Source organism: Bos grunniens, chromosome 10, assembly GCF_055505025.1.
Source record: "Bos grunniens cultivar Pamir isolate PY7600 chromosome 10, Bosgru_T2T1.0, whole genome shotgun sequence".
Classification (NCBI taxonomy): domain Eukaryota; kingdom Metazoa; phylum Chordata; class Mammalia; order Artiodactyla; family Bovidae; genus Bos; species Bos grunniens.
The window spans coordinates 32,950,034-32,965,549 of record NC_141174.1 but is presented as its reverse complement, the minus strand read 5'-3'; the positions used below and the strand labels follow the sequence as shown (position 1 = coordinate 32,965,549).

The following is a 15,516-nucleotide window of genomic DNA, read 5'->3' as shown; positions in this document are numbered from 1 at the left end:
ACCCTCTGAATAGGAAACAAGTCAAGAGGTGTGAAGCCAGAAAGCATAGCAAGGTGCCTGAAAAACTGTTCCAGAGCTTTGGGTACCAAATATTAAAAACCTTCTCAGAGCACGGAATGAGTCAAGGGCTGGGAGCCCTGGGAGCTCCTTAGCTAAGGTAAGATCAGAGAGAAATTTGTACCCTGTAAGACTAATGCATTTTATGTTTATTTTCTTGATTAATTTGCTTTGTGTTCCCTTAGATTTGAGCTAAGTAGCTTTTAAATTTCTACTAATTTTAGCTGAAACAAGTGAGAGAGTTTTCATCTATGCTCGAGTTGGAGTATTAAAAGGAAAGAGGACGCAGAGAGTATATGAAACGGATACCTTGAGAAAACCCGGAGGGAGCAGTGAGGGGACCACTAACCACCTGGAGAATCTCTTTCTCATGATAAAACCATGAAGATTCTTTATAATGTTTAAAAGTGTTTTCTGTTTGTGGGTGTGTGTGTTTGTTTTGGCCACACCATGCACGGTGCAGGATCTTAGTTCCCCAATGAAGGATGGAACCCACACTCCCTGGACTGCCAGGGAAGTCCCTCTTTACACCATTTTTGTAGAAGAAGTTTCCACAGAATGTTTTTTCTGGAGTTATTAAACAATTAAAAGAAGGAAGAATGGCTAAAAAGAGAAAAAAAGTAGGTAAATGTAGGCACAATCAATGTAAATGTTTAATATTTCCAAGTGTGAACAATTTTTAAAAGCTTGTAAGGCCAGTCAAATCAATGCATTTTATTTTCCTTCTAATCTTTGTCTTTAGGGATATATATTCATTTTAATAAGTAGTCTGATGCCAAAACAGGGTCATGGTTATGAATATAGCCTGATAAATGCAGTGGTAATATGCTCATATTATTTTATACATTGTTAAAGTTCATAATTATTTGTACTCTGCTGCAATAAAATTCTCAATGATTATATCAGAAAAAGGATAGTTACATCTAGCCTCTTACTGAAAAATCATGCTTTTAAAAATACCTTGATTTTCTGCAAACATATAAAATGTCTTTGAAATCTCCACATCCCAAGCTACAAGCTTGCTTCGACAACTGCACAAACCACCACATATGGAAAGCCCTGCTTGGACTACTTCTCACAGGATTGTCAACCCTGGAGTATGAGCCCAGATGAAACACTCAAAACCAATCCTTTTACCTAGAACTCGGAACAACCTACTCAGGACAGACCTGGCACTGTTTCCTATAAATCAGGTATTTGTTAGCCTGAGGCTGAGTACCTGGTTGCTGCCTCTAAAAACTATTCTTAAGAAATAATTCATCTCAATAATGACAAAGTATCTTTTGCATCGTGACATAACTAGGCTTATCATGGTGATAATTTTGAAATGTATAAAAAATATCAAATCACTATGTTGTGTACCAGGAACTAACACAATGTTGGCAGTCAGTTATACTTTAAAAACAAACCCATAGAAAAAGAGAGCAGATTTGTGGTTATCAGAGGCAGGAGATAAAAGGAGGAAAAGCTGAAGGAAGGCTGACAAAAGATACGAACTGCCAGTTATAGATAGGTAAGTACTAGGGATGTAATGTACAACATAATTAATGTAATTAACACTGCCGTATGGTATATATGTGGAGAAGGAAATGGCAACCCACTCCAATATTCTTGCCTGGAGAATTCCATGGACAGAAGAGCCTGGAGGGCTCCAATACATAGGATCACAAAGAGGCGGACATGATTGAAGAAATTTAGTACATGATATATACGAAAGTTTTTAAAAGAGTAAATCCCAAGAGTTCTCATCACAAGGATAAAAACATTTTATTTTTTATCTACATAAGATGGTGGATGTTCACTAAATTTGTTGTGGTAATCATTTCACAGTATATGTAAGTCAAGTCATCATCCTGTACACCTTATATTTTCACAGTGCTGTATATCAGTTATATGCCAATAAAACTGGGAGAATAAAAAAGAAAGAATTCATTTAACCAGCAAGCTAAAATTATAGAAATATGCTTGATCATATACACATAAAATAACTGAATGCTAGTGTGGCATGTGTGATATATAAAAGACAGTTCACCACCTCTTACAATGTTCTCTATACTTTTGGATCTCCTACCACTTACTTTTCTATAAATATCAAAAGAATGATGAGCATATACATACACACACACACAAATACACACACAAACACATACACACACGACTCCCAAGCATAAATAGCAACTTTGCATTTCTCTAAGCTAGGGTTAAGTTCTCTTTCCTAACTTTCACTGTCCTTTCTCTATAATTGTTTTGTTGCTTTTGTTGTTTGGTTGCTTTTTGTTTGTTTATTTGGCTGCACCTGATCTTGGTTGCAGCAAGCAGGATTTTCCATGTTTATTGTGGCATGTGAGATCTCTAGTTGCATGCAGGATCTAGTTCTCTGACCAGGGATCAAACCCAGGCCCCCTGCATTGGGAGTGCAGAGTCTTAGCCACTGAACCACCAGAGAAGCCCCCTGTAATTTTTTTGTGATCCTTTCCCATCTTCTACCTTGTGTATCTGTTATTTATGCATTTATCATAAATCTTCTACTAAAATTTATACAAAATCTACTTATTATCTGAATCATCAAATACTTAAGTATACACATAAATGAATGAATAAACAAAACCTCTGAATATGTACAAAGCTAAATCCTTTTGTCATCACAAACCATTATATGAAATTTCCTAAGTGTCTAAGAATGAGTTTTACCAAGCAGTCTAACTTTCCGGTGCTGAGCAACAAAGATACAAAAAAAAATGGGAAGAATCAATTCTATAACAATGTTTAATTAATTGTGACTGTATCAATAAATACATGCCCTATGATAAGAAAGCATACCAAAACACTTAAGAGTGAATGTTAGCTATCTTTCTTGAACAGCAGAATTTGTAGCAAAGTTTTATGGTAACATATCATAATATTGTGATTTTAACTATTTATGAAATACCACTGGCTATGTGAACATTAAGAGCAGACATATGTTGACTAATCTGAGTGCTGAGTAATTTACTGTAAGGAAATGGCAACCCACTCCAGTGTTCTTGCCTGGAGAATCCCAGGGACGGGGGAGCCTGGTGGGCTGCCGTCTATGGGGTCACACAGAGTTGGACACGACTGAAGTGACTTAGCAGCAGCAGCAACTTACAGAACACACAAGTACTTAAGAACAGAGATCTATCATAAATGCCAGAGAATGTATGATGATTTCAGGACAAGCCAACAAAGTGACTTACCATAACAGGTAATCAATGATTGAAATTGCCTCTGTTACTGAGGCAAAAGTAAATCCAAAGCATTTTCAAGAAGAAAGGCCAAAATTTGTACTCATTCTTAACATGATCAGAGTGAAAAGCAGTATGAACCTCCTTAACCTCATACTACAGTATCACAAGTAACAGTGGACAGTTCAAATTTACAACACTCCACTGGATCTTTAATATTATACCCACGTAACAGCTCCCCAAAATAAGTCACATAAACTTGCTTCATAAATGTGGCCTTGAGATGAGATCTTTGACTCCTCTTTGACTTTCTCATTCATCTATTCTAGCTGCCTTATGAATTGAAAAGTTATTTGAGGATTGAGAAAATAATAAGAAAATATTCTCTGAAAAGAAGTGCATACTGGGAAGACCAAAAAAAATGATTTTGTGAATTAAAGTGCAGGTGAAGAGCAAATATTTCTCTCATAAAAATTACATGAGCTCTTAAGGATCCTCAATGGAGCTATTAAAGAAAAATATCTCTGAGGTTTTTCTACAATGCCGCTTAAAGAATGCTTTTCCCCATTCATTTCTGATTTACCAGTAAAAGAAAGAAACTAAGCATCTTGATTTCAGTACCAATTATGAGGTCCCCACACTGCCAAAAGATATGTCATCTGAACAAAGGCATGCTTTTCAAACATGACTTTCTACTGGAATTCCTATGTTATTGAAATTCCTATGTTATTGTAGAGAGAATCCTAGGACGAGGCATAACTGAGAATTCCAGATAAGAAAGGAGAGATAATATCACTATCACTTCAGCAGAGGAAATTAAGAGGTGCTGCAAATATATACATATATATAGGAAATGCCTGCAGAGGACTGTGGAAAAAACATCCATGAAATTAAACACATACACATACAGATGTGTACACACAACTATTCATGAAGGAAGGAAAATGGATTGTCACAGAAACAGACCAAACAACAAGTGACAGAGAATGACAGCCTTCTGCCCCGTGCACGCTGCCTCGCTGGGAAAAGATGTCAAAAGTACAATCTTTCAAAACCTAAATATAAGGACAGTCAAAATGGTCTTCGAAAAACAAGGGAAAAGCTGTCAGAAAGAGAAAATTGAAGTTAAATGATATATTTGGTCTCATTTTTTAATCAAGATATTAAAAAATTAAACATGGTTTTCCTATTGGAATCTAGAATTAAAAACCTCTTTATATATATATTTTTTTCAAGTAACATGTCATGTGTTTACATATAATATGCATCATACAAAGGGGGGAATAATTCACCAGCACATCAATTACTATGCTGCTGCTGCTGCTAAGTCACTTCAGTCGTATCCAACTCTGTGCAACCCCATAGATGGCAGCCCCCCAGGTTCCCTGTCCCTGGGATTCTCCAGGCAAGAACCCTGGAGTGGGTTGCCATTTCGTTCTCCAATGCAGGAAAGTGAAAAGTGAAAGTGAAGATGCTCAGTCGTGTCCGACTCTTCGTGACCCCATGGACTGCAGCCTACCAGGCTCCTCTGCCCATGGGATTTTCCAGGCAAGAGTACTGGAGTAGGTTGCCATTGCCTTCTCCGTCAATTACTATGAGTTTGTTCTATAAACTCAGTAATAAACAGGCATGTTGAAACAGATAAGGAAATGGGAATTGTTTCTTCTCTTGCAGAAAAGCAATAAGCTAAGAGGCTCATCTTGGGAGAGTCCAAGCAAATTCACCATGTTCCCAAGTCTGTCCCGTCAGCACCATGGGAAGCACCAAGCAGTTTCCCACCAGCTGGAAAGCCCAGGTATTGGCTTCCAGATATTATGGGAGGAAGGGCTGGGGATGTGAGGAAGGCCCACCAATACCTTAATCACAACATCTGAGAAACCTTCGTTTTTGTTCTTATTTCTCACATGTTCTTAAAACCTAGTACCTGGTATGCATAATAGTATTGAACTATTAAAGCCACAATCTTCCACCCTACAGAACTATTGTTACAGTTTTACAGCACGGATGAATTTCCATCTTCTGTGGAAATATAGGAAAGGCCAAAATTAAGTTTTCCAGTAGTCATGTACAGTGGTGAGAGCTGGACCATGAAGAAGGCTGAGCATCAAAGAATTGATGCTTTTGAACTGTAGTATTGGTGAAGACTCTTGAGGGTTCCAAGGAGAGCAGGAAGATCAAACTAGTCAATTCTAAAGGAAATCAACCCTGAATATTCATTGTAAGGACTGATGCTGAAGCTGAAGCTCCAATACTTTGGTCACCTGATGCAAAGAGCCGACTCATTGTTAGCTAGGAAAGACCCTGATGCTAGGAAAGATTGAGGGCAGGAAGAGAAGGGGGTAACAGAGGATGAGATGGCTGGATGGCATCATTGACTCAATGGACATGAGTCTGAGCAAACTCTGGGACACAGTGAAGGACAGGGAGGCCTGGCGTGCTGCAGTCCATGGGGCTGCAAAGAATCGGACATGCCCAAATGACTGAACAACAACAAAATAAGTTTGATTTGTTTAGATATCCTCAGTTGGATTTCTCAAATACATAAAGTAGAATTTCTTCTGATAAGAAATATTGAAATTTGATATTAGTCTCAAAATATTTTAAAAACAGCTAACCCAAATGAAAATATTCCAAGTAGGTTTTCATAAGCAATCAGAAATTTTTAAGCTGCCATTTTGGAGCAGAGAAATACATTAATATTCAAACAAAAAAATTGTATCAACCTAAACAGAGATCATGTTCAAAAATTAGTTTATATATATATATATATATATATATGTGTGTGTGTGTGTGTGTGTGTGTGTGTATACTGTGTGTGCTGAGTTGCTTCAGTTGTGAACTCTTTGTGACCCTTTGGACTACAGCCCTCCAGGCTCCTCTGTCTGTGGGATTATCCAGGCAAGAATACTGAAGCTGGTTGTCGTGCTCTCCTCCAGGGGATTTTCCCGACCCAGGGATCGAATCTGCCTCTCTTAAGTCTCCTGCATTAGCAAGAGTGTTCTTTACCACTAGCACCACCTGGGAAGCTTTGCTATTATCCAATTTTGAATTAAAAGTTAGAACACTTTGTCATGTTTATAGTCCAAAGATGCTGAATACAGCCCTAGTAGAATTATGCCTGAGATAAGTATAATGCATTTTTTATCATCCTGAAAGCATTTATTCCCTTAAAAAATACAAAGAAGTAAAGATAAACCATTATCCTTCAAAAATCAAACTGCATTTTTGCTGACAAGGTAAAAGACTTATTGAAATAGGCAAAGGGCACTATGCACTTATAGAAGCAGGCTTTCTTCAATGCTTGAGAAATGTGAAACACACCCAACTTTCCCAGTCTACCAGTGCATACCTCTCAAGGGGTGTTCTGTCTTCAGAGCCAACTGGAAAACTCCTCAGAAGCAGACCTCCTATTACAAGTTGAATTGTGCACCTGCCCCCACCCCTACCCCCCAGTGCAAATATGTGTTTAAGTTCTAATCCAAACACTTGTGAATATGATCTTATTTGGAAATAGCGTACCGGCAGACGTAATCAAGTTAAGATGTAATTAGTAGAGCGAGTCCTAACCCAATGGTTGATGTCTTTATAAGACAAGGGAAATTTGGCCATAGAAACACAAAGGAAGGAGATATGAAGGAGGAGGCAGAAGCCGTAGTTCTGCTGCCACAAGCCAAGTAATGCCTGAAGGACCAGAAGCTGGAAGAGGCAAGGATGATCCCCATCCAGAGGCTTTGGAGGGAGCACAGCCCTGCCTACACCTTGATTTCAGGTTTCGAGGCTCCAAAACCACAAAAGAACAATGTCTGTTGTTTAAATCACCCAGTTTGAGGTACTTTGTTACAGCGGTCCTAGAAAACGATACACACCATTCGTCATCACGTTGTAGTGATGTAAAGGAAAAGACACGACAGGCTACCAAGCAGAAACGAATTTTCGGTTCATCTGGGCCATGCTGCTGCTGCTGCTGCTAAGTCGCTTCAGTCGTGTCCGACTCTGTGCGACCCCATAGACGGCAGCCCACCAGGCTCACCCGTCCCTGGGATTCTCCAGGCAAGAACACTGGAGTGGGTTGCCATCTCCTTCTCCAATGCATGAAAGTGAAAAAGTGAAAGTGAAGTCGCTCAGTTGTGTCTGACTCTTATCGACCCCATGGACTGCAGCCCACCAGGCTCCTCCATCCAATGGATTTTCCAGGCAAGAGTACTAGAGTGGGGTGCCATTGCCTTCTCCGATCAACACATCACAGAGATTCAAATTTGAAAGGTAGACAACTTTACCTCACATGATCCTGTTCTAGGTAAAAATAAACTATCCTCCCCTGGGTCCATTGCTATGGAAAAATTAAAATTCTTCACCCAGTCACAGCCTCAAGCTGCACTTATATTCCTGGACAAGGTGGGAAAACATGCATTGAAAATGAATGCCTCTAGGCATCTATTGATTTATCAATTTAAATAAGTATAGTCACTTCTGTTTTCAGAGGGTTTGACAGACCAGCGTAAAACTAACAACATTATTAACACATACTGCTGCTGCTGCTGCTAAGTCACTTCAGTTGTGCCCGATTCTGTGCAACCCCATAGACGGCAGCCCACCAGGCTCCCCTGTCCCTGGGATTCTCCAGGCAAGAACACTGGAGTGGGTTGCCATTTCCTTTTCCAGTGCATGAAAGTGAAAAGTGAAAGTGAAGTCGCTCAGTCGTGTCCGACTCTTCGTGACCCCATGGACTGCAGCCCACCAGGCTCCTCCGTCCATGGGATTCTCCAGGCAAGAGTACTAACACACACTAATTAAATATAAAAACTGCACTCCCTTTTACTTAGGAGAAAAGGTGTGCTCATTCAAAATCTTGTCTTAAGCCCAACAATGTAGCAGAAAGAATATTTTTAAACCAAAACGTCTTTCAAAGCCTTGACAAGGATCATAACTTAGATCAAAAGTGACAAAATATATTCTCAAAAAGAAGCTGGAACTGAATCGTGTAGAAGAAAAGCACTAAAACTCCAGGACATCTCAGGCAAGTTAAGAAAATTCTCACACATCTCAATACAACTTCCATCATCAACTAAATTTAGAAAATTATTGCAGTTTCACAAGTATGGATTATTCACAAATCCATTTTTTTTCCTCTGATTCAGTGAGCTCTGCCGGCAAAGCTGTCATCTGTAACTCCGGTTAATTTGGGGAAACCTGGTCTTTCCAGATGGCATCAAGGAGGGCAGACAGCTAATGTGAGTCTACATTCCAAGTTCTGATCTTAATGTGGAGAGCAAGAGCTCTTAGCCTCTGAGCTTGCTTTGATCCATTTCTTAAACCAGCACTCCACAGAATTCACATTCCTCTTAAAATGTCATGTTTCTCTGCCAGAGAACTACCAGCATTACCCTGAAAGTCTGCAATAGAGACTGTGAGCCTGCTGAAAACCTGGCTGAACCACCTTCCCTCTTACAGAGTAGATAAAATAACAGCACACCCTATGTCTTCAATGCTTCAAACCCATGGCTAATTTAGTGCCCAAGAGCTTACCTATCTCCAAGATTAGTTTACAAATCACTGGGCATTTTTCAATCTAGCCAGGAGCTGTTCACCTGCCAAAGTGCTGATTAATTAAACGACCTTTCATTATATCTCCAGTTTTCTCATTTGTGGATGTGCAGCTGTACCTCAAGCATCTTTTTCATGCTCAAAGCCAATGTCTTGCAAAGTAAAATTTGGCATGAATTTCTCAGCCTTAAGAGGTGAGAAGACTGCCCATCTCCAAAAAGTGGAACATCTAACCCAGAGATATAATTAAGGGAGAATGACCCAGCATTAACCACTAGAGCACTGTTACAAAAATACAATCCACATTAAAATTTTTGCCCAAGAAAATCCAGTGGGGAAACTCAAGTTTTCCATTTAAACCAGGTTTTTCAACTCAGCTTGCACACAGAAATCATCTCAAGAAACTCTTGGAAATGTTGATGCCAGATCTCATCCCAACTGAATCAGAATCACTGGGAGAAGGACTTGGGTATTAGAATCCTTTAAAAACTCCCCAAGGTGATTCTAACATTCAACCATAATTGAGAGTTACTAATGGAGAGCAGGGGTCAGTGAGTTTTTTCAGGCAAGGGCCATCCCATAAATATTTTTTCGTGGGCAGTTAGTCTCTGTCACAACTACTCAGTTCTGCTGTGCTGGCACATAAATAACCACAGACAACACACAAATGAACAAATGTGGCTGCATTCCAACAAAGCTATAATTAGGAGCACTGAAACTTCGATTTTATAAAAACTTTTACGTCTCACGAAATACTATTCTTGTTTTGATTTTTTTTCCCCCAATCACTTGGAAATGTAAAGATCAATCTGAGCTTGTCATACAAAAATAGATGTCAACCTGGATTTGGCTGGGCCACAGTCTACTGGCCCCTCATCGACACTAGAGACTGAATACACTTCTCCTTGATCTTTTCTCAAAAACAACATTTGCTCAGTGACTCACTGTATCTGTCCTAGAAAAGATCCCCTTCAAAGCATGGATACCTTCAGATTCAAGTTGGTCCAGGCCATAGGAGGCAGCTGTGTTAACATAGCTAAAGGATGGAGCTGCAGTTCTTCTTTCAGAAGACGCCTCAGGATCAGCAAGTGCTGGGGAAGTGCTGGGTGCCTCCTCCGTTATTCCAGGGGGCGTCACTGGAGAACCCAAAATTGGTGTGAACAACTCCTCATTTGGTCCTGTGACTGTATCCATTACGTCTGCCAAACACAAGAGAGATGACTTGACCAAAGATGATCCGAATGAGAAATGTATACATTTAAATATACGTTTTTACTTTTTAAGCAAGAAATGACTAATGAAACCAGTATCTCACGTACAGTAGATTTGGCACTTAGACCAGTTCCATCTCCTACAATGCATCGATTCAGCTACCCAAGGCAAATACTTATCTTCCAGGAAAATACACTACCTCAAATCAGAACTCTGGTTTCAAATTTTAATCTCCCATTTATTCTATTGACAATATTATGGATTTTATAGGATTTTATATAACCTATTGGGGCTTCCCAGGTGGCTTAGTGGTAAAGAATTCATCTGCCAAGCAGGAGATGCAGGTTTGATCTTTGGGTTGGGGAGATACCCTGAAGAAGGAAAGGGCAACCCACTCTAGTATTCTTGCCTGGGAAATCCTATGCACAGAGAAACCTGGTAGGCTACAGTCCATAGGGTCCCAAATGAGCTGGACACAACTTAGCGACCAAACAATAACAACATAACCTATTACTAAAGATAGAAAATTTAACAAAATTTGTTTAAATATACACCAAAGATGACTTTGGTGACATAAAGAACCTGCCTGCCAATGCTGAAGACATAAGACATGGGTTCAATCCCTGGGCTGGGAAGATTCCCTGGAGGAGAGCATGGCAACCCACTCCAGTATTCTTGCCTGGAGAATCATAAGGACAGAGGAGCCTGGCGGGCTACAGTCCACGGGATCACAGAGAGTTGGACACAACTGAAGCGAGTTACCATGAGAAGATAACTTTCAAAAGTCAAGTCAAAGAGTAAAAGTTTAGATCTGTGTCTGGAATATGCTCAGTTTTAAAGCAGCGAAATTAGCCCCAGGTATCCCCAAACCTAGAAGCTCTAGAATAGCAGCATTTTTCCAAGCCTAGTTGATCATCATAATCTTTTGAGGTAATTTTGAAATGTTGATTTTCATGCTTTCCGCATAGCCCAACTTAACTGAATCAGAACCTCCTTGGTGATGAAGCCTGAGAAACCATTTGTGAAAGCTTCCAGGATATGGGTCAACAGATTAGCATATACATTGCTGTTGGCAGTATAAATGGAAGCAATCGTTTTGGAAAGCAGTTAGGCACTGCTTCCTAAAGGCAAATATTCATATGCCCTATTCCTACATATATATATACCCAAGAGAATCTCCTACACACATGCAATGGAGAGTACGTAAAAGAATATTCATGGCAGCTATGTTCACAATAGCGAAATCTGTAAACAACCCAAATGCAAATCACTAGAAAAGACTGGATGAAGATGAGATAAATAAACCGTGATATATTTTCATAGTGCAATATTACAAGCAGTCAAACCAAAAGAACCACAGTAAAGAAATAGTAGCCATAGAACAGCAAGTAAAAAAAAAAATGTCCCCAAAAGGCTATCCACAGCACAATACTGCTTTTATAAAGTAAAAAACTAAAACTTTTAAACATCTAATATCAGGAGTACATCCAGACACAGTGAAACGAAAAAGAAGCCAAGGAAATGAAGATCCAGGTTAATGGTTAACAGAGGAAGAAGGGGTTTAGACGGGAAGGATCGTGGGTTACCTGTAGGTTACTGACAAGATCCTAGGGGTTTTGTGGGGAGAGAGGCAGGCATGCAGGATTAGGAGGTATTTATTAGTCAAAGATAACTCAGGTAATAAATAAAAGTATGATTTACTGGGCTGGCCAAAAAGTTTGCTCGGGTTTTTATACGATGTTATGGAAAAACCCAAATGAATTTTTTTGCCAATCCAATACTCAGGCCAATGATGAAACAGAGACATGAAGCCAAAAAATAATAACTAAATAATAATAATAATAATTTTTGTAATTCTCAGGTGATTCTGATGATCACTCAGATTCAAAAACTTCACTGTCCTTAAGATCTCAGAGCATCTGAGGGTCTCCTATATATTAATGTAGAAAGTTCTCTGTATACATTTGTTAAAACCCTGAAAATTACCTATAAGACAGGTAGGCATTATTTAAAGATGAACAAACCAAGGCCTGGAGACATTAAGAAACTTTCTTGAAGCCACAATACTAGTGAGGGTCAACGCTGGGATACAAACCCAGGTCTCTTCTGATTTCATTCTCCTGGTTCTTGCTGGTTTTACCCCCAGGCCATTTGCCTCCCTCATTCTATTCCTTATCAACTCAGAAAAGATCCACCCCGAAAACGCTGAGTTCAATTCCCTCTGTTACAGACCTTCCACAGCAGGAGTAACTTTGAAAGAGACAGGGATGGGTGTCGTTGAAACCACAGTGGCCAGAGGCTCCCATCTTCTTGACAGCTGAGTAGCACGAGGAGCATCCACTGTGGCAGAGGGCAACGCCCTCCCTCCCTTGGTCTCGTCCTCGCCTCTGGTGACCTCGAGGGTGGCAACCTGCTGCTCCTGCGTCACCAAAGACACCGTGGCTTCTGCTGCTTGAACAGCTGTTGTCATCTCTTGAGTGATGATGTCTTAAAAGCGAAGAAACAACGTTTTTAAATAGACTAAATCCCTATACCTGAAAAAGTCACTATATAACTAATAATTTAAAGAAAAGCAGACTGTCATTTCAGGGAATGAGAAGGCAGAGGGATGGCTCAGAAATGAACTGCCAGTAAATAAAAGTTTCCAGTGTTGCTGTTTTCAGGAGTGGTGAATCAATCTAAGAAGTGGTGAATCAATACAAGGCAGAGATAAAGACAATAATACAAAACACATAAAATAAAATTTAAAATAAGAAATCAACAGTTAAGTTTCCCTTTATGAATATCAACATAATCAGTTTATTTAGAAAGACATTATACAGAACTAAGTTCAAAAACTCTCAGAAGCATTTATATATATCAATATTCACATTTGCATCCCTGAAGGGGACAGAAAGTTGGCATTTTGAATTAAAGGAATACTAGTTACAATAACTAATGTTTACTGAATTTCTATTATATGCCATACACACACATTGCTAAGCACATGATGGGCATTATCTTATCCTTCCGTATGTAAGGGGAGGAAGGTACTAACATCATTCCATGGAAGCCATGTATCACAGTGGCCAAGAACACAGGCTCCAGATCCAATTTGCCTGAGTATCGATTCAGATTCAGCCATCTTCTATCTGTGTGACTCTGAATGAATTACTTAATGTTTCTGGACCTTGAGCTTCCTTAAGTTGTAAAGTGGAAATAATAACAGTATCTACCCCATAGAGTTTTTACAAAAATTAAATTAGATAACACGCGTAAAACACTTAGTACACACCCAGTACTTGGTAAGTATTCAATAAATGTCAGCTAGTATTACCTCATTTTCCAAATGACTTAGATGTAGAGAAGCTAAGGAACCTAAGTTTACATAGTTAGCCCTCTTAACCACTGTGCTAACTGTACTTACCCCTCAACAGATGAATGGATAAAAATATGAGATACACACACACACACACACACAGAGGACATTGTTCGGCCATGAGAAAAGAAATCTTGCCATTGCCCAAGGAACAACTTAGAGTGGCCTGTGTAAAAGATCTGCATTTGCTTTTCAACATGAAAAAGAATGAGATATACCTGTGGGGTAAGATGTATCTATTGCAGGTCCACTTTCTTTACATTATAATCCCCCCAAATACATTATTAAAGACTATTTATAGTTATTTAGATTATAGACTATTTATAAGGGTTAATATTTGCCCCCTTCTTAGGGAGAGGTTATGTTGGAAATTTCAAATACTGAGCCACTAGGGAAACATAATTTCTAGAAGATGTTATCGTTTCTCTTTTTTTAAACAGTAATTTTAGATACTCAGCACATTACCATAGGTAATAAAAAAAGCTCCTTCTTAAAAGCAGCTGAAAGATTTTTTCATAGTTTTTATTAATGGCATCATTGTTTTTCCTATTACTCAAAAACATTTCTCCTCAGAAATTATTTGCTTTAAAATAGTGTTTGTATATTTTTTTAGTACAAGCATTTCCATTTCTTGGTCTCCAATCAGTTTAGGCTACTTTTTCTTTGAACTGGAGATTTTTATATTTGAAGGACTGATATACGTGACTATAAGACAACCTTACATGTGCTTCATATTTTCTCTTTGTGCCACTCTTTTTTTCTTTTTTTCTGAAATAATACTAGTATCTTTAGCACCTAGGACAATGCTCTATTTGCCATAAAAATACATAGTTTTACCATTTAAAGCAGTATGCATTCTCCATGTTGCCCCCATTTTTGAAAGCATAATGAACACTTCTAAGGAAAAAATAAGTCAAAATAAATGTTCACTCTATGGTCACAGTTTCACAAAACAGTAAGAAATATAAAAAGGGCACAGCACTTCAAATAAGAGACTGCTGTTAAAGACAGAGTGAGAGCTAGAAATAGTAATGGGAATTTTTAAAGTAACATTCAAAATTTCTCCACATCTCTCATTCTTTCCAGTTCCCACAGAAAAAATATATACACAATAATTATTATAGATTACTTTTAAAACCCGATTTTTTTTTTTTGGCCACACCACACAGCATGTGGGACCTTAGTTCCCCAACCAGGGATCAAACCCATGCCCCCTGCAGTGGAATCATGGAATCTCAACCACTGGACCACCAGGGAAGTCCCCTAAAACCTGATCTCCGAGTGAACAGCTGAAGGAGCAGATGAATCAGAGGACTGACTCTAACCCCAGGATCCTCATCAATTCATAATATGCAAAAACTCCAAGAAATCATTGTGTTCCCTGAAGAAGAGAATGTGCTAAGTAAGTCCCTGGGCCCTAAAATGATTGGCACTTGAGTGGCTGACTTCTGAAAAGTACTTGTAATCACCAGGAAATGGGCAGACAAACTTTTGACTATTCTTTCACTACTGTCATCAATAATCTCAATTTTTCACATTATTTTTAACACTATGAAACAACCGAAAAAGTAAAAATTGAAAGGAATTATTTGACACTCCTCTCTCTCTCTCTCTACCAAGAATACTTAGAAGCTTTTTGATTAATTTGGACAAGGCAGGCAGGCAGACTGGATAATTCTAGTCTGGATGATTCTCTATCTTCATTTACTCATTCAACAAAGAGATACTTATTGAGTACCTACTATGTGCCATACATTGTTCTATGTGCTAGAAAGAAAAAGAAGCTGCCTATTAAAATATTGTAGTTAAGTGAGGAAATTATGACTAAGTAAGGAGTATATTCGATAATTTTTTTTAAAAATCATATAATTGCCAAATTTATTTTCTTTTTAAGTTACATTAGTAGAAGCTAAGGCAAATCAAGTATAAGAATCATGGATTCAATTGTGCAGTAAATTATCTGGGACTATGTGATTTAATGCTTCAGGAATGTCTTATAGTATTATGGAGAACTGAAGTAAACGTCGTGTTTGGTCATATCTAATATCATCCTGGTCATTTGGACCCAACTTTTTAAATGAAATTTAAAAACCAACTTACAAAATAGTTTTGGAAAGCTTCTACGAAAACTTCCAGTATACT

General features: G+C 38.6%; 1 protein-coding gene across 11 annotated transcripts in view; it reads right to left on the bottom strand.

The window, feature by feature from the left end:
* Nucleotides 1–15,516, bottom strand: part of ARMH4 (armadillo like helical domain containing 4) — a 156,984-nt gene that overhangs the window by 113,268 nt on the left and 28,200 nt on the right. For all 11 annotated transcript variants that reach the window (XM_086320521.1, XM_086320519.1, XM_086320520.1 and 8 more), the window contains 2 exons: nucleotides 12,249–12,503; nucleotides 9,791–10,003 (listed from right to left, as the gene is read on the bottom strand). In XM_086320521.1, the coding sequence (XP_086176647.1) occupies nucleotides 9,791–10,003; nucleotides 12,249–12,503 (468 nt within the window). The remainder of the gene's footprint in view (nucleotides 1–9,790; nucleotides 10,004–12,248; nucleotides 12,504–15,516) is intronic.